Below are 21142 nucleotides of genomic sequence, written 5' to 3' on the forward strand. Positions count from 1 at the left end.
TGTACAGTACTATACTGTAGCCTAGACTATAAATAGCTACTCTATGCAGTACAGTTTGTATGCCTTCAGTACTACTATTACAGTATGAAATTTGTACAGTACGTACTATACTGTAGTCTCTAGAGACTAGATATATTACTGCTATGCAGTACAGTATGTATGCCTTTAATACTATTAGTACAGTAAGTACTATATACTGTAGTCTAGACTATATAATACTACCATGCAGTACAGTGTGTATGCCTTCAATACTAGTAGTACAGTATTGTACAGTACTATACTGTAGTCGAGACTATATAATGTTACTATGCAGTATTTATAGTTTATACCTTAACAGCTAGTAGTAGTGCAATACTTCATAGGGAATAAGTTAGTGTTTAAAATTCTGTGTAGCAGTTTTGAAGGCTCATATCACTTTGTCTCATGAATATTAAATTTATGGTTACTGTTTACAAAACTTGCTATACATGTACATCTTTACACTTGTATATATACAACTTGAACTTTTACATAGCATTTTATGATGTGATACTAGATATATTACTTCTCTATGGTATAGTACTACTGTATACTGTTATGTGGTAATATGTATATAATAATAATAAAGGCTTATGAGCACAACAACTACAGAAAACTGTGTGCACTGCTATGCTGGAAAACAACTAAATGAAACAGAAAGTAACAAAACAAAAGTTAAACCTGGTCGAGATTCTGACTGAAATCAGAACCATGGACGAATAAGTACATATAAACCTTCTGTAATACAGTATACATATATATATATCCACTTATTCATGTTTTTCTCTCAGTATTGCGAACTATAAACACCTGACCAATCCACCCTAGCATTGATTACCACATACATGTATACATCTGCAGATCAATTTTCTGCATTACATGGCACATTTTATCTCTCCGCAGCAACCCCAATTCCCTCTTTGCATCATGGGAATGTCCAACGATTTACATACATATATGTCTGAAAGATTCCATTAAAAGGTGGAAACGGAGACCCGTATTTGGAAACTGTCGTATAAAATTTCTTACTATTGATTTTTTCCTGGCCCGAAGGTGGTTTCAATATGCACGCTGAAAAACGGTTACTTAATTCTTGTGTGTACACAAGCTGTAAAAAGAGGTTGGAGCTATGAACTGTATACGGACTTACTGCATATTGTGTATGTACAGTACAGAGCTGGAGGTATACTTTATATATGACTGAACTGTCGACTAATTAGATTTAATGATAGCCTGGAAAAGTGAAGAGAGTAAAAGAGTTTCATTTCTCCAAGCTAAGAAATTTTGCCTCTGGAGCAAGGTCACTTTTTAAAGTGTTCAGAATATATTGCTAACACCTGATGTTTCAGTGGAAAATTTTCACAGTATGAACCAAAGTTTAGTTACAGTTGTGGATTCATGAGAAAAAGACGGTAATTAATGCATTGAGTTAGGTTGAAGTGTATATGCGGCTCTCATCGTCGAAACTGGATTGAAATGTGATGTTGTGAGAATGTGGTTTCGAGAGAGCCACATGCATATGTGTTACTTAAAATGTGAAGATAGGTTGCCTTGCCTACCAAAGGGAGACTTCTTTGTTTGTTTTATGAAAAAGAATATCCACAGCTGCTGCCATTTTGTTGTGTGAAGTCATCCATCATGACATATTTAAAACAAACAACACTACACCGGCCAAGAGGTGTATTAAAGCCATACATAACTGTATATTCGGAGACTGTGTGGTGTACAATAATCGTATGATTCATGGAATTATTAAATTTATATAAAAGTTTGATGGACTTACGTATTACTTAATATCAGAGTTGAGAACCTGAAACTAATAAATTATGAAATATGAATAAAAGTCAGCAGTAAATGTCAAAATTTCACTTCAAAGTTACCAAGGACAATATTTGAAAGTTTTCCTATTTGGTTTTTTATGCAACACATAATGTTAATACAATTGGTAATTAATATGAAGTTAAAATTGAAAATAATATACACACTCTTGCTGGCTGTACCGTACTAATCTCTATAATTTTTCCATTATTTTGTTTAATTTGCGATCTTCACAAAAAATATTAATCAAAATACCGTACCAGTACCAAAAAAGGTAATTAATAAATCCCTGTGTTCAACAGTCTTCATGTTTCGTTTATTCGTTTGCCTCCTGTTTTTTGTGTGCTTGTCTTTGATTTATGAATTTATCCATCAATTTCCGGCAGATTTTGTTCATGCTCGAATGGCACTGTAATTACAGGGTGATTTGTCACGTACAGTATATATAGGCTCATAAAATTCTCTGCTCTCAATCCATCAACTGTGTGTAAATTATTCGTGAACAGTCTATTTACTGTACATGCTGTGTTTAATGGCACAAAGATGTTTACATATATATATATACAGGTTAAATCATGTGACCAGCTGTTATAAATATTCAGTGATATACTGTTATGAATATTCAGTGATAATGATACTGTTCACTACAGCAGCTTGCAACTCTCTCACCTGTCAGGGAAGAAAATTGAAACTTTTAATATTCCTGCAGGGAGTTGTTACATCCACAGACAAAGTCTGCATAAATAGACATGGTAGAAGTCAACAAAACTAAAATAAAATAATACTTTTGGAGATAGTTTTGGAGCTAGTTTGCCTAAGTTGACAATGACCTATAAAAAGTGGGTTATAGAAGGTGCATACATACATGTGCCGAAATGTGACAATCCTTTGTGAGCTGTATATATATGTACATTTGATTGGAGACAAGTTCTGTCACCTTATTATCTCACAGTTGGGCTAAATTGTAAGGATTTATCCGATAGACTATGCATTTCCATATATACAAAAGGAACCCACTTCCTTGGTATCCTTTGACACAAAGCAGAACATTTCTATGGATATCATATTTCCTAGCAAGGGCGTGTGTATTATAGATCATAATATCCAATCAGTACTGCAGTATACATAGTAGACATGAATATTCATTTGTGTTCATGATGTCATCACAATATGGCCAAAAAGTAATTTCAGTTCACTTGACTCTGACTACAGTATGCTACTGTACGTCTGTCAAAAGTGAAAGAAGTTGGGTGTTCACAGCTTTATTAGTATCAAGTTTGTGTTACTGATATTGTGTACACAGCTGTGGAAGATGAATATTCATTTTGTAACATCACAGTACAGCCGAAGATTGATATTTGTGCAGTTTGTATGACTATAGTAAGTACTACAACAACAGCTTCATTAGATGAATATTCAGATTGTGTCATTACAGTACAGTCACAGCAGAAGATGAATATTCATTTGATGTGACCAGTACAGTTCATTACTCACAGTACTACAGCTGTAGAAGATGAATATTCATATTCTGTCATTACAGTGCAGTCACAGCAGAAGATGAATATTCATTTTCTGAGACCAGTACAGTATTTACAGTGCTACAGCTGTAGAAGATGAATATTCATATTCTGTCATTACAGTACAGTCACAGCAGAAGATGAATATTCATTTTATGTGACCAGTACATTACTCACAGTACTACAGCTGTAGAAGATGAATATTCATATTCTGTCATTACAGTGCAGTCACAGCAGAAGATGAATATTCATATTCTGTGACCAGTACATTACTCACAGTGCTACAGCTGTAGAAGATGAATCTTCAGATTCTATCAATACAGTATACGGTCACATATATCAACAATTTGAACACTTATTCTGGGTGAGACATGCTTGGCTGCTAGTGGAACAACAAGTATTAAATATCTAGTAGAAAAAAAAGAGTGGTTTTCTAATCCACAGAGTGGATGTAAAGGCTTGATCTTAATAAGATCTACAAACTCAGTCCCTATAGACTGATGAATACTGACGTCAATACAGTGTGTCACTTGGGTATATACTGTCATGGGTGGTCATCAACTTAGAATGATGCTCCTCTGGGTATTAGATGATGGTGGATGGGATGGGGGGGGGGGGATGGTTGGGGATTTGGCTGTGATCGATCGATCATTTTAATGGTTGTTCAGGTTTTAGTTTGCAGGATCAAGAATTGGCTGACCGCAGCTGGAGGTGAATGTATCCACTGGTTGTGTACATATTACTGTATACTGTACTGTACACATATGACAGCAGATGTGTACATACCCACTAAGCTTTGCATTGGATGGGAGAATGGGGTCAGGAGGAAGGGCGGGGGGGGGGGTGGGGGTGGGGAAGGGCGCAAAGCATCATGAATTTATGGTGACTTAACTTAGAAGGTGTTACAGAATGTTCTCCTGTTTAGATCTATTGTTTACATTTTACAAACATGGAAATGGAAATATCAAAGACAAAAATTAAGAAAAAAAGAAAAAGTTCAAGTAAAAAAAACTTTTAAAATATTTGATGTCTTTCTATACTTCTACAGATTTCCATGCAGTTAAACTTTTTAAGTTACAAGTACAAATTTCCATCCTTAATTTCACAGATATGGCTGTGGCACACACACCATATATATACAAGATAAAATGATAAACTTTTACTACCAGCAATTTCTTTTGGGGATACTAAAGGGATTTTTAAGTGTATTAATTACTACAAGCTTATAAAGTTCTGTTAACAGTTCTATAGCTAGCTATGAATCTGTGTTAATTAATGGTAATATCATCCTGTATATATAATCCAGTAATTATGTATGTATTTTAGATCCGATCCTGCAAGCAGGAACTCGAGAAGAAGCCATCATTGGCTTATCAAAGCCGCAAGCTGACCGAAGTTAGTCTCTTAGATTCATATTTAACGTCCATGATTATGAATTGTCAATTGTCAACAACTCTGTACCTGGACGACATACATCAACCTTGGAGTGACTTGAACTGGGGATCTTATGATTGGAAGGCACCGGTCTTAACCACTGAGAAAACACTCCTAAATTATTCACTCAATAATTGATCTATCTATACCATGGAGATGAACTAGATCGGTGTCTTTAATCCTTCCTACAAACAAGCATCAAATTTAAAATAAGAGCACAAATTTGTAAACAAGAGGCACTGCAAAGCATACATATTAGGGTCAAAAGGTGAAGCTTAGTCATAAAGAGGTACGTAGCAAACACCATTTGCAGTAATTCAGGTTTTCTATACCATGGAGATGAACTAGCTCAGTGTCTTTAATCCTTTCTACAAACACACCTCAAATTTATATAAGAGCACAAATTTGTAAACAATATGCACTGCAAAGCATACATATTAGGGTCAAAAGGTGAAGCTTCTAAAGACATAGAAAGCTAGCAAACATCAATTTGCAGTAATTCAGGTTTTGCTTACAATTAGATACAATTAGATGGAAGCCTTTGTGTTTGATTATTAGTAACAAGATCTCTAGCCTGGAAAAAAATGCCAAATTTGGTATGGCCAACATTTGTGACAGTAATATGAGAAGGACCCAGTTAGGACATATTAGTAACTGCATTGATCTTTGGTACCTTTTTGAAGGCAGAAGGAATCTTTACTTTATAATAAGCAGATTTGTAACTATTCCACCTGTTTTAGTATTTACGATATTTCTATCATAGTTGCCTGCACTTGACCTAATGTTTTTGTGGGTACGGACTTGTGCATTTGTACCCAGCCTCGTGGGTTTGCACCCGGTCTGTAATTTGCACCAGGCCTGATTCTGTTAAGTCGGTCAAACAGTACGAATCATAGTATAGTATAGTGGTCGCGCGTTTGAAATTTGGCTCCGTCTTTGTGGCAGGATCGACCCAATAATGTGCTTCCATTGAAACACTTAAAGATAGACTTAGCCTGTTTCATTGCAGTTACGGATTCTAAGTGCTGTTTAACCCATTTGTTCTTATTCTTAGTTGTTTTTCACCTATATTAGCTATTTTGCTATATTTCGTTAGTTGTATTTGGTTACCAGCCTTTGTGCATTTTGATAATATTGTTGTATTTAAGTGTTTGGCGTTTAACTTACTGTTTTTTTACTGACTAGGTTTAGTTTTCAGTTTTCAGTGATTTTTAGAATTACCTTTGAACTTGATTTGTATTATGAATACATATATTTTGGGTGATTTTTTATGTGATATCGGCTTTGATCATATTTTATGGAATTGTTGCACTTTCCCCATTAATACAAATTTTAATTATGATTATTATTACTAAGTCCTACTTATTCTTTGTACTCGAACTACAAGTCCCATGTAAAAGTACAGTTCGTCCTTGTGCACAATCCGTTATCAATCGTTCCAGATTTACATGCGTACATGTACAGTATATAATCTGTACAGTAAAGTGATTGTTACTGGTAATTTTGAAAGGTACGTATGCACTATATATATGGTCATTTTCACAATCAGTGGTGTAACTTCCAATATTGGCACTTATTGCTTTGTAACTCAGTGACCAAATACCAGAATTCTTAGATTTTTTGCCATTTGACCATCCTAAATGAAGTCTACCTTGGGTAGCTTAACGAACTTTCTCGGTTTCTTCAGGTTGATTTGGTGGCCATAAATATGCTTAAAATATGCTAGTTCAGCCGTACACTCTCAACTACCCTGTTTTTGTCAGAGCCTGTACTTATTGGTGGAAGGTATTTTCCAGTTCTTATCTGGTTGATATTATCAACAAGTGTCCAAACTAAAATGCAATTGTGTTCCCCAGGATTCCTTCCTTTCCTTCTCCAAGGAACGGTGGCTAGATTTTGTCGTTTCGGAGGTGACATTTTCCGTTAACAATTGGTACCTAAGTTTGACTGCAACTAAGTTCTAGTTAAGCAGTGTAAATTTTGTTAAGTAAGGTTGCATTATTACAATAACTAATGTGTCTAATATCTGGGCCAAAAAATATTTTTCATTTGGAATTCTTAAAAAAATTGTGTTAATTTCAAATTTAATGTTAACTTTTCCGTTAACTTTTCCGTCACCTCCGAAACAAAGCATTCTTTAGTCCAAGATTTATGTAAACAATAGTATAGCCATTTTGAACTTATTAAAATATACCTCACCCCCTAACGTAATATTTGAGTAAAAGTTGTGACAACATGACCAGTCGTTTTAATTTCTGGGAGATTCTTAACTTTCCGTTAACATGCGTCACCTCCGAAACACCTTGTCACCTCCGAAACAGGTTAGTTGGAAATTTGATCTCTACTGATCCAATACACATCTTCCTTGGCTAAAACTCATATAACAGTAATTCTGTAGAGGTGTAGCAACCAGTATGATAATATCTTTTAAAAGGTCCTTTATTAATTATGTTAAATTTGAATTAAACTGTAAATTAATGTTTCGGAGGTGACACAATATTGTTAACACTACATTTTTTACATTTCTGCTGTTTGTGTACCATCATATGCTAATGGATGACTTGATCTACCTTAGAAAACACTGTAACAAACTGAACAAAGTATTAATGAAACTCTCACATGCACAGTTGATGAATAAATTACAAATATGTGTTTTCTTGCCACTTTTTCCCCTTTCTGGACAAGAGATAGCGTACCATTGCTTACATTAGTGCTATTAATAAACTTGAATGAAATGATCGATTAGCAATGAAGTGCTGTCCATAAAAGATCACAATCACCAAACATGCAGTTTTTAAAACTTTATTAACATGGGACAAATTTATCAGATATTAGCTCAATCTGCCTGTGGTCTTTGCTATCGTTTCGGAGGTGACATTGATTGTTTACATGTAATATACTGAACTATCCCTTTGTTTGAGCATATTTCTAAAATATTCTACTAGTGCATACACTTGTGCTGCAGTTCACTTGTGCTGCAGTCATATGTTACCTTCTGTGAGTTCTACAGTGCTGTTGAGTACATGTTCACAGGTTTAATTTTGCACCATGTTGACCTGTACCAGTATACACATTAATTTGCATGATTCCCACTATAACCACGGAGGGCTCTACTATTTGGTCCAGGTAAATATCCTACAAAAGTTCAGAATATTTGTTCACAATATGTAGACCTGCTGCTGTAACATTTGAAGCAAAAAGAAAGAATCTTATTGCTTCTTTAATGAGCTGTTGTTATCACAGCACATTGTCTGAAAAGAGATTTCCCAAAAATACATAAAATTTGAACAGGGAATTCCCCTCCCTTTTCTTAAAGAGTGTGAAGAGTGAAGACTGGTGCAAAAGGAAACGTTTAATGCTGGTAATCTGACCTAGTTTCGATGTGTAACAGAAGTGTTAGACACCACCATTGATCCCAGAAAATACACACACAGCTTGCTACCATCGTTAATAGACACTAGTGTACAGTCAGTACAGCTACAGCACATTGTACAAACGATACAGCGATGGACATCTCAGGTCCAGCTAAAGATAACAAGGTATCACGTTTCATTACTGTCTGCATTTTGTAGCGACACGAACAAAACGTCACTTGCAAGTAACAGAAAGTTACATTTTTCAGATGGCCGCACACGGTTTGGGGAGAGTCTTCAATGCCTTTAACAACCAATTACAAACAACTAACCTTTATAGAGTGAAAACTCATTTAACTCTAGATTGTTGCTCCAGATGGTCTCTTAGGCCTTGTTCACATTTAAGAATGCAACCTGGGCGATTATTGATATTAAGTCCGCAAGGAGGATAAACTAGTTAAGAACAAGAAGCATTCACATTTCAGAACGAGTAAGTTTCGTCTGTTTGCGAGATTAATATACTGCGCAGGCGTATAAAGGTTATATCAGCTGTTTACATTCCCCCTGTGCTTTGCCATTGTCTTATGTTCTGTACTAGTACGTACTACTCCGTGCACCACTGCACGGCAACGTACAATCATCGCACATAAACAGTTAACTGCATTCAAACAACTCCGTACTGGCATTACCATAACATTTTAACCCAGATTTGAATTTCTTCCAAACCCTTCAGTGGATGAGTAAACAATCTTGCTAGTCAGTGTTTTACTGCTTGATGTCGCATTTGAGGCTAATCTAACATCAAAGGCATTTAATGTTAAGGTCTACTGTATCTGTATACAGTAAGCTACTGTAGTAAGTGCAACTTCATTATAGGCCAGGCCAGACGTAACGGTTTTAGCCTTTTACTAACTTCCATAGCAACCGAACCCAAAATCATCCGTTTTGAAATAACCATCAAATTACAGAGTTTGGCCTCTTCAAAAATCTGTTAGTACGGCGTACAATGAATTTAAGGTTATAACAGTAGATTTAAGTGGACTGTCATTTAGTTTGTTTTTGTCTCACAACCGTTACCGCATCTTTTCTGCAGTGTTGGTCAAATTGGTTCAAAGAAAATGAAATGGGTTCACGAATAGCATCGTTTGGTAGTGTTTCTGTTAAGAAGGGCAACCTCTGACAAACACATACATGTACGTACTACCCGCCCAATAGCAACTTGATATATCGGAAATCTCGGGTCACCATTAAGTCTCCGACCATTCACATCACATTTACTGAGAATGCAGGATAAATTCTTAAGACTGCATGCCGACTTGAAGTATGAGTAAAGGAGTGTTCACACTAAGGGAATTAATTTCCCTTGAGGACTTGAAGTACGGGTGCATTCTTAAATGTGAACAAGGCCAAGCTGCTGTTAAATGATTTTAGCCCATCATTTATGCAGTTTTTGACAAGTGTTTACCTAACTTTTCACTAACACTTTGATAGAATGTGGTTAGGTCATGTTAATGAAGTGTTTTTTCCAGAATAATTGACTGAATGTCCTCTTCAAATTTGTAAAAGGTTACAGGAATGTGACAGTCAGTTTCACTGCCAAAAGTGTAACCAACATGTACTGTAACTAGCAGTCAGAATGGCTAATGGCTACGCAATGTTAATCATTTCTTTGTGGTATAATATTTCATATGCAATTAGCCAAAACAGTGTGAATTTAACCAAATGATTTTGAATGGATACAGTATTGTCTCCAAGTTATCATGAATGGCAGCAAAAGCAGTCACAGCACTAGTATCATGAATGTCATTAAAATATTATCAGCATATCCTTCTAATGTTTTTCATACTTTCCAAGGTAAGTTCTATGTGTTTTAGCATGAATCAAGCCTTCTGGGTTGTGTAAACGTTTAGCGTCACCTCCGAAACAAAAGAGACTGAAGGTATATATGTTGTATGTGAGATAATCATTTGCAATATGAGTGCCACAGTAAGAGACTTCAGCCCAATGTTTACAATTGCTTTTTAAATGCCCTTATTTGCTTTACCTGACATTTACCTATTTTTTATAACATAAAACTATTGTATTCTGTGTTCTGTATTCTTTCACTTGTTTCACTAGTTGTACAGGTAGTTGATGTACATTCTCTGCTACTTGGCAGAGATATTTTTTATTTAAATCAGTGTTTGATTAAAGATGTTATGAATATTCATTGAGTTTAAGTGTTTAATTCTTTGTTAATTAGCAAAAAAGCCTTTACACCAACTTGTAAACATTTTTGTCACCTCCGATACACATATAAAATGTTAACGTCACCTCCGAAACGCGTAAGTGGGAAAATTCCAACTTTTGCAAAACTGCATGGATTTTTGTGCAACTTGGATTGCATATTAGCCCTCTGTGAGGAGACATTATTTAGGGTGTTTGACTTGGCCTTATCTTTTTATTAAATAGTTTAAAGTTAAAATTAAGAAAAACAATCCTTGATTTCCAATAAATTTTCAGTTAACATGGAAATATCTGCAATAGTAATAAAAAATTTCTGCCAAATCCTTTTCATTTTTAAGTAACATATAATGATAAGCATTTTCAAGTTTACTTGAAACAGAGTACTGTTTTAAGACGGTGTAAATATGGTTGCTTAAAAATATATCTTTTTGCTTAAAGTTTCCTAGAGTCATACAGTCACCGAAAAATTACACCCATAAACGTATATGTTTAAGCTCCGAAAAGTTGAAGTTACAAAAATCTGAACCCTTTAACATGTGATGTTAGTAAAAATTTTAATATATATGGTGTTTGAAATTTTGGCCCTGAGTGTACAAAAGTTACACCACTGATTGTGAAAATGACCATATATATATAGATATATATATATAGATATAGATATATATATATATAATGGCTGTATATAATGGAACGTGGTATATTATCAGATATATATGTTATCCTCTTTGGTTAAGCAGTCGTCCCTCAGAATATTATCAGATATATATGGTATCTTCTCTGCTTAAGCAGTCGTCCCTCGGTACATTATCAGATATATATATTTTATCCTCTCTGTTTAAGCAGTCGTCCCTCGGTTTGGCTTTTGTTCATCTGGCACTTCTAGCCTGTAATGATGCAGACACAGTAGTACATGCTGTTAGACCAGGAACCCTGACAGATACAGGATTGAAGTGAGGGGAGGGGGTGGTAGTGGGGGAGGGGGGAAGGGGAGACGGGTGGGATGGGGTTTGGACAGGAGTCAAAACTTTTAATCACTGCTGAAAGCCATTCTCTCAAGTATGCCGAGTGTTAGACACCATACATGTGTGTAGGCCCACACTGTACATTACCCTACTGTAGTAATAATGAAGTACAGAATGTATATTTAGGATTACTACAGTACTATAGGTACAGTACTTTGCTCAAATTTGCTGTATGTGCATCTACATCTAATTATTCCTCTTCTGATATATTCATGTTTAATTGAATGTTTAATTAATCCCACCAACTCTGATCATCAAAACCAAATTTAGATCACACCGACAAATTGATGAAATACGCATTCATGAATGCAGTGTGTTTTTTGTCATTTAATATTCTCCACAATTAATTTAGCATTAATGAGAAGGCACTGTAAAAGTGTGTGAAATGAATTAAAATTAAATGACAATTTTAAATTTCAATGACGTTTTTCACCTTGTATACATGTATGTAATTAACTCATAATTGTTGTATCAATTGATTGTGTAGTTATATACACAGGCATGCCATTGTGTGGGATATAGTATGGTTAAGACTATATACAGTTAGTGTAGTTCAGCCAGGTACAAGAGCTCTGCAATATGTAGGTAACAACCAAGAAGTGCATGAGTGCATTACAGAGGATGAATGGTTTTTGTTCCCTCGAGATGGCAAAGTGTAGTTGTAGTGCTGAACGTGAATTATTTAAACACATTCGATGGAATAGTTAGGAGACTACTCCACTGGGGCGTACTGTACAGAAACAGAGCTCTCTATATAGTGATTTAATGAAAAACAAAATAAATTGTACTGTTCAGATGTTAACAGGGTGTTAGTATAGCTAGGCTACAGTACACATGCACACACACACACACATATAACATAATAGATTTTTTTTTTTTCAGAATTATAGGTACTGAATAAAAACTGGTATTAAAGAGGAACGATAGTGATTTTTCAGCATCGACGAAAAAATACGATTTTATTCAAGAGTATTCTAGTTGGTTTCCATATTACACATGTGAAAATTCAAGTCAATCCGATGTTGGGAAAGGCTTAAAAAAAATTCCTAGACTCGTTGATTTTTTAAACAAAAATTGGGCTTTTCGCGAACAGCGATATGATGATCACGTGATCTACAGTGACATGTGACGTCATTATGATGATAACAAAGTGAGCTCGGCGTAGTGTACTTCAGCAGTGTGCACTTAGTGTGTAAGTTTAGTTGCAACCTACTCTATATTGGACTCGACAAACAACCTAACCCAGAGGGGAGATTGATACACTGCGTGAGACATTTAACGGTTTAATTTTAATAAGGTGTTATTGTTCCTGCTTTTTCTTGTCGTTTTAGTGAAGCCGACTGCCCCAATGTAAATTACAGAATAATCGGTCATAGAGCTATCTCGGGCCCAATTGAAATTTGCGTGTGGCAAGGTCACTAGAGTAAAAAAAGTTTGAAAGATTGATGCTTTTATTCCGCATTATTTATATATATCCCGATAAATGCAACAGTAAGTGTTGGAAATGGAAGACATGTCAGACGTGAACAACCCAATGACTATGTGAGGAGAGAATCCACGTGCAAATTTCAATTGGGGCATGGACGTCGCTTAGGCAGAGTTTTTTTGGGTAGAGATGTGTTCATACCCTCCAAACCACTTTAAATGTAATACGAATAGGAAATGTATGTATGCTCGAGCGAAACAAAACATCGTGTAAGTATTACTTACGGTAGCGCACACTGTCACTTATGTTTGCACAGTGTGAAAGTACCGTTTGCGGACCTACGTGAAGTTGGGCTAGAATACGATTCCTCCTGAAGCCCAAACCACGAGGCATGCATGTGAAACGCAATAGGCATTGCATGTAGTGAGAAAATTGTTTGAGCTAGACTAACTACTCGATTGAGTTCAAATGCGGTTGTATTTCAAGCTCAGTGAAACCTTTCTGTTGGATTTAATGACGCACGGAACAAGGAACGTTTATGTTTTACAGTAGGCCTAGTGCATACAAGCGAATCTACTTTGTTTAAAACTTTGGATTTTCTTTCGGATGTTATACTAATCTACGTTTGAGACTATCATCACTATTGTCATTGTGCCAGTTTGACTGGTAAGTGAGCACATTCATACATCACTCTGTATAAAACCCGCCAAAAACGTGATCTTGAGATTTACGTTACTTTGGGTCAGCTTGCGAGTTACCTCTTCAGATATTGGGAAATCGTTGCGAAATCGCCGCAAATTTCGTAAAAAAAAAACTTTTAAACACGTGGTGAAGAAATCAAGAAACACCATGACATTCATTATCTATTTATGTCTTGAACATTACGCCGGAAAATAACAGTTATGCTGACACGAAATGCACGCACAGCTCCGTACTGAACAGTTCACAACAGAAAAGATCATCACAGTGACGTCATTCACTGACCTGAGGGCTGTTCAAGGTCGTTGCAGTGTTTGCAAATTCCTAAATTACGGAGACGAAAAAACGATGTTTCAATTCCCTTTTTTATAACTTTCCGGTGTGCTATTTGGAAAATGAAAAAAATATGTTGCTTGGTAACATATAAACTATATTATATATGAAAATGAGAGATTTTTTTTCTGTCACTATCGTTCTACTTTAAACTAATCAACATGTTAAAACCAAAAGACCTTTAAAAGGTATACTGAAGCTTTATAAACCAATTTGAAGAAAATTCAATACTTTTTGATTGAACCCAGTTGGTCGACTGACTTTCCCATGATCTCTGACATTGTGTAGATTTTGCTAACATGTATTTGTGAACCTCTCTTTGGTATTTTCTTTTCTTTCCTTGGTTTACAGAACATGAAATGAAGCCAGTGTTAACACCGCAGAGATTGAGGGCGCTCTGTATTCTGACTTATTCCGAAAATTCCGACCTGCAGAGGTCCGCTGCTCTGTGTTTGGCGGAGATCAGTGAACGGTGTAAGTCAACAAGATTTTTACTTCGCACTACTCTTACACGTTTTCCCTTTTCCACTTTCCGGGTCAAAGTTCACTCTCTATCTCTCTTCCAATAAAATCTACCAACTTCTCATATCGTCCAAATTAAAATCATTTCGAATCTAAACTTGTATCGTTTTTGTGTCGTGGATCCAGAGGTTACCCAGAAGTGGGTCAATGGGCGCGCTGTGCCAAAATGTTACCAATTTAGTTAGGTTTAGGCTAAGGTAGATTTGGAGTGTGTGTTTATTGGAGAGTATGGTCACTGGTCAAGTCTGGGATATTCATAGAATGGATGAAGAAAGTAGTCTAGAAGTTAGCTGTCTAAAGCTTGTGTGAACATGTTAGTGTCGTTTGTTTGAGCTGTTGAAGTATTTTGTTGTGTTTCGTCCATGGTGTGGTGGTTACTTGAATGGTTTCTCGATTTAGACGTGTGTAGGGGGAAAATACAAAACAACTTAATGATGATCCTTTAAATGTATCATTTGACTTTTTAAACTATTATTCAGTTGCCTTTAATTAATATGTTAATAAATTTTCTGTTTTTTAATAACCTTCTGAGTTTGTGAATTGCTACAAATTATAGTATGACTATGTAAAATTAGTTGCCAAGTTGAATTTCAAAATCAACAATTTCAAATGGTTAAAAAAAATTAACAATCTGAAGAATGTAGTCAACATTTTATTGAGTGCTAAATTTAGCAACTCCTTTTAATGGAAACATGCAAAATACTGTACCCGGGTGGGTGTCCTGTGAATAGAATGTAAAAATATATTCAAAAAAAATGTGTGAATGTTTGCAGGTGGGCTGATTTTTCAAGAGACAAAAAACAAAGCAGCCAGTGAAACCCCCACCCCCCCCCCCCAAAAAATAAAACATTGTAGCTGTTCTCAGGTATGAATATATGAGAATTTTAGTAGGTCGACTGATTACAAATTATTATGTTAAATAACACGTGTCTGAACAGTGTGGCTGGTTTCCCACAATAAGTCCTTGAACTTAGTCTGATCACATATATACATGTCTGAAGGTGTGGTGTAGTGATGGTGCAATAAGTGAAGCTTACAGGGTATCAACAACAGTTGCATTGAGTTGTTCTCACTTTCAAAGTATGGTGTTAGTATGGTGCAAGAGTAAGGCTCTCCAACAACTCTTAGGTCAGAGATAAATATGGAGTAGCCTTCTTTAGTAAATGATACTTCTCAGCAATTTTCAATCTGATAGGCCTGCATGGGCACTACCCAGAAGCTTAGATTTTGACTGAGCCATGGTCCACCAGATGCCCTCCTCCCTTTCCCCATCCACCCACCTCTCTGAAGCGATGCTTAAAAACTTGATTGCTAGTTTGGACTTTGGACAGGATGTTTTAGGGGGGAAAAAAACCTTGATGGATCTCCAATGGTAGCTTCCAAAATTGGGCTCGAAAAGTCCTATAATCCACAGAAATGAATTATTCAACCGACTGTTGTGTTGCACTCCTTTGCCTGCAGATGGTCACTGTATGTTTACCATTTTAGATAATCTTTAACTAATTGTAACATGTAAGATTCTTGAGTGAAGGTTTCTGCAAGTACAGTAATTCACAGCTTCCCAACGGCTAAGAACTTAAAGCATTTCTCATTTTGTTGGTCGAGATATTATAGTGCCTGCATGGGCACTACCCAGAAGCTTGGATTTAGGACTGACCCGCGGTTCATCAGACCCCCCCCCCCAGCAACCTCTCAGAAGCGATGCTTGTAAGCTTGAAAGCTAGCTTACAACTTAAACATTTCTCATTTTGTTGGTCGAGATATCGTAATGCCATCATGCCGCTTCATGAAGGAATATAAACTTCAGAACTTATTACAGTATGTCTAAACTAACATCTTTTCGATTTTTTCACATAATTTGACAAAATGTCACATTTAGAATCTAGTTACAGAAAGTGTTCCTATTTGATTCCATGAATAGTTGTGTGTCTACCCGTATTAGACATTGAAATCCTCAATTTCACAGACTCCCTCACCTCATATAACCTATGCATTACCGTATTGACCTCGCTCTAGCATCTGGCAATTCTTTGTGTGTGTGTGCGTATGGCAATCTCCCTTCTTATTAACGATGATATTAACGCACATCGTCTGTGGCTGACCTCGCATGAACACATACATGTCTTTAGTATGTCCTCATACTTCTTGTTTTAATTTACAGTACTGCAACCTTTGACCTCAGAGATGATGGAGCCAGTCTTAGCACTGTTGGAATCAGACGACATAGAGACTCAGAAGGCAGCGTCTCTAGCCGTCAGTAATTTTGCTTTGGTTGGACCGGGTAAGTAGCATTTGGTCTTCATACATTTATATGAGTTAGGTTTGACCAGGTAATCATCTACTGGCTAAAATCAAATTATCACTGGGCATTTTCATGCATTACAACACACAGATCAGTTATCGCACAGGCTAGATTTGGGCTAGTAACTCTACTGCTACTCAGGGGGGGAGGGGGGAGCGTGGTTGCCACTTCTACTAAGAGGGTACAGTAATGACTTTCCCTCATTGAGGTTGCGACTCCCCATATTTTTTCGAAAGTTTTCCCTCTCCATTTTCACTGCGTGATAATTTGCCAAAAGCCCACCTTTTTTTCCCACTACAACCCAGGGAAAAATTTAGTGTTCAAAGTTTTTGTATCACTTTGGAAGGATCTAAATTTTGTCTATGCACAATACATCTTAAACTTCTATAGCAGTTTGCCCATTTTGTATTTGGAGCAAATTGCTATGAGATGCCAGATGAATTATTCTCTGCAACAGTTCCTAAATGAAGCCTGTATCTTCAAAATCTAAGTTTGACAAAAACATTGTCACCCCCACCCCCTCCCCATGGCAACTTCGAGTGAGAATCAGATATTTTTGTTGCAAAAACATTATGTATCAAAGGACAAAAAAAATCTTTCAAAATTTCCCATACATTCCACCACCTCTATTGTGCAATGTTCAGCTGATAGAAAAATTTGTCTCAACTTTCCCTGTTACCAAATGAAGACTTTCCTTCCATTGATCGCGTACACCACAATGAAGCCTAACCATGTCAAGAGTTACCACACAATTGAAAACATGTTTACTTAAAGGGCAAAAAAAATCATGAAATGAGAATAATTTGATTCATATCAGCTGTAAGACACATCTGGGTCAGTACTTCATATAAGCAGGTTTAAACATGATTTCGCACTCTTTTACCCGTCTGTTTATGTAAATGGCCGAGAAAAAATATTTGGGAAGGTTTATAACAGGTTTGATATTGGAGAACAGTATGATGCGGAAAATCAAAAACTTTTGTTTATTATCGTATTTATAGTGTGCAAGCAATTAGGCCAAGTGTACTCTGACTTAGTTTCTGCATAATGAGCCAACCATGTATATAGTTCTGCTCCCAACATTGTTTTTTTTGTTTGAAATTATGTCGAAATGAGGAAAGTTGCGACACTACTCGGAGTCATGAACTCGTGAGGGTCATGAGCACTCGACTCCACTAGTTTCAGGAATCGCCAAAGCCCTACAGTAATGCAGGCTTTTAAGATCAGTCCAATCTAAATAATATTTGCCGATGGTAAGCAGTAATACGATGGTGTCTTGTTAGATTCTTTGACTGACAATCGTTAACCCACTTAAAATCCTGCGTTACATTTTCTTAATGTGTCTACAGGCATAAAACTGCAAGTGCCTCTTTTTTTTCATTTCGACTGGCAAATGGCAAGAAACCGCTGGCATTTTGCCACTAATTTTGAGGCCTGGTGAAAAGATTTTCATAATTATTGGATAACTAGTCCTCGTATGCACTCGCGCACTAACTGTACTTTTTGAGACACATGCAGCCGCTCGGATCAATATTGGATCAATAGCATTGCATATAATCAACGGACGAGTTCATGCAGACTGGCAAAACCGCAGAGAGCGGCACTGTTTATGAAACGGTTCATTGTTAAACCACCGTTATGAAATAGAGACCATTTTATGTAATATAAATAGATTTGGTTTGACTTAATAATAATAAAACAAACAAACTTTACTATTTTGAAATACACAGTTTGCACGAAAAATCTACGACATGGTTTAATTGGCACACATCCAGTTTGATGATCAATGACTATATGAAAATTTGTTCAAATTCCATTACAGAATGTGTTTTGGGGTGAAGACAAATTTGACTTGGTATCTTGATATTCTGTGTCTTTACTTTAATTTTTAATAAACAATTTTTGGAACGCAGTGGTCAGATGGATAGGCAATAGACATGGCGATCTTGTTTTGCTGGAGGTCAAAGGTCATTTGGGGTCACCAGGGGTGAAATTGTGAAAACCTTGTAAACATGATATCTCAAGAAGGAAAGCTTGGGCAGACTTTATATTTAGTGTGTAGAATGCATTTCTGCATTCTGGGTAATAAAAATTTTGGATCTCGGTGGTCAGATGAATAGGCAATGGACACGGCGATCTAAAGGATTGCAGGTTTGGTTCCTGGCCAGATCATCACAATGTGTCCTTGAGTTAATATGTACATTATAACCCTACACGGGTTTGTACACTTTGGTGTGTGACAGGGTATCATGCGTTAACTAGATAATATTGTAAAGTCTTATTCAAGGCCTTGCCTTGATACAAGAAGTAATGTAAATTCCTACAACTTTGACTTCAATTTATTTATTATTTTTTTTTTTTGGGGGGGGATATGAAGATTGTATATTCCTGGTGAAGCTGTCTGGTCATGTTTTCACAGACTCTACTTATATAAACTTGAATGGACAGAAGAACATGTTTGTCCATATTTTAGTTCTTATAATAGCATAGGAACTGTTGTAGTCAGGTCAGCTGGTGTGTGTGACACTTTAGTTTGTATGCACGATAACTCAACAAGGGAATGATTGATCAATGCCATACTTGGTGAGTAGGTGGTCCATAATGAGTGCAGGTAGAACACTGAGTGTGTTTTAGGATGCGAGGAGACAGTGGTAAACGGGAAAAAAGCCAAGTGGTATCCAAAATATGATAAGTAGTTTTGGGGATGTCCTCATTAGATACAGTGGGTACCCCTGGATAAACTGTACTGCAAATCTCTCTTACCTGTCCTCACCCTACTATTGCACCTTCCCATCTACCTACCCTATAATAACTGGTAATGTTTTAGCACTGCTGCAACCCCTTGACCCTCCTCAGGGTGACTCTACATCACCTCCTCCTCCTTCTCCTCCTCCTCCTTAGCCTTCTGAATCCTCCAAGTATAGAGAAGCCTGTATTCGGGTGATAGTCTTTGTCTCTTGGAAAATCACATTACCAGTTATTAGGCTAGGTAGATGAGAAGGTGCAGTAGTAGAGTAGAGACATCTAAGTATTGTCACTTGTAAATACCCAAACCAGGGAAGTTTTGGAAGTCTATGTGATGTATTAGATATATTAGCTCAGGGGTTAACGCCAGTGCCTTTCAATCATAAGGTACCGAGCTCGAGTCGCTCCAAGATTAATGTATGTCGTCCAGTTACAGAGTTGTTGACACTTGACAATTCATAATCATGGACGTTAAATATGAATCTGAGAGACTGACTTCGGTCAGCTTGCGGCTTTGATAAGCCAATGAGGCTTCTTCGCGAATTCCTGCTTGCAGGAGGATCTAAATACCTATATACATACATAGTATAAAGCAGATAACAATCGCTATACATACCGACTGCCTCCAATGTTCCTTGGATAGACACAAACATTAAATACTACTGTTTTCTGCTATTCTATCTGCACCATTTCTAATCTCTCCCAGCTTTTGATGTAATCATGAGTAGGTCGTAGCTAGCTGCCTGCAATTTAATTTTCCAAATGTCACGATACACAGCTCCCCCTCCCCCCTCCCCATTTACTTCTAACATTCTGTCAAGGCTTTTAATTTACTGCCCTTATTTTTCGAGGTAAAAATTTCAAATCGAAGACAATTTAATCAACTAGATGAGGTATTGAAAAGGATGTCAAGTGTGTTTACATTCCATCGATCGTCATATTTTGTTCTTGTGCTTTCGTATCCAGGCCAAGTCAAATTACTCCGTTTCTCATCTGTGTGGTGTATATGTATTCTTTCAGTTCTTGCAGCCGGCAATGTGTTGTAATGGCATGTGTCACTTCAACCAACAAACGTACAGTAATATTAACACTACAGGGGAATAATTTTGTTTAGCAGTCTCAGAGTATTCGGTGACCTTAGTTCTTTTCCTGAAGGTAATTTGGCGGATATATGTCACATGACAGTTTTGTTGACGAAAGTTTCGATACACATACAAATGTCAAGAGAGAGTGGGAAGTTTTTGAGGGCCTCTCAGCATTTTTTGTGGTTTTATATTTTTCAGGATATTGATCAATTGCTCAAGTTCAGAGTTCCTTCCAAACGGCTCTGAATCCAGAAACAAGTATTTTGTTCAAAAATAGATTTCCAACGCCAAAAACCATGGCGATTAATGGAAAGCTCATTTCATCCACACAGTTAGTGCAAATGAAGGATGTTTCCGATGTGCATTATAATAGGTTTATATTCTTTGCAATGATCTTGGCTACCTGCCTGTATTGTACTAGTACAGTACCTACCTGTATAGTACTGTATATTACCTACCTATATATAGTACTGTACCTGCCTGTATTGTACTAGTACAGTACCTACCTGTATAGTACTGTATATTAACAACCTGTATAGTATCTCCCTGTATAGTACTATAGTATCTACCTGTATATAGTACAGTACCTCCCTGTATAGTACTGTATAGTACCTACCTATATATAGTACTGTACCTACCTGT

General features: G+C 36.5%; 1 protein-coding gene across 3 annotated transcripts in view; it reads left to right on the forward strand.

The window, feature by feature from the left end:
- The window catches only part of LOC139985236 (uncharacterized), a 64069-nt gene that overhangs the window by 17390 nt on the left and 25537 nt on the right, over positions 1 to 21142 (forward strand). For all 3 annotated transcript variants that reach the window (XM_071999504.1, XM_071999506.1, XM_071999505.1), the window contains exons 3-4: positions 14198 to 14320; positions 16530 to 16649. In XM_071999504.1, the coding sequence (XP_071855605.1) occupies positions 14198 to 14320; positions 16530 to 16649 (243 nt within the window). The remainder of the gene's footprint in view (positions 1 to 14197; positions 14321 to 16529; positions 16650 to 21142) is intronic.

Source organism: Apostichopus japonicus, chromosome 17, assembly GCF_037975245.1.
Source record: "Apostichopus japonicus isolate 1M-3 chromosome 17, ASM3797524v1, whole genome shotgun sequence".
In the NCBI taxonomy this organism is placed as follows: Eukaryota; Metazoa; Echinodermata; class Holothuroidea; order Aspidochirotida; family Stichopodidae; genus Apostichopus; species Apostichopus japonicus.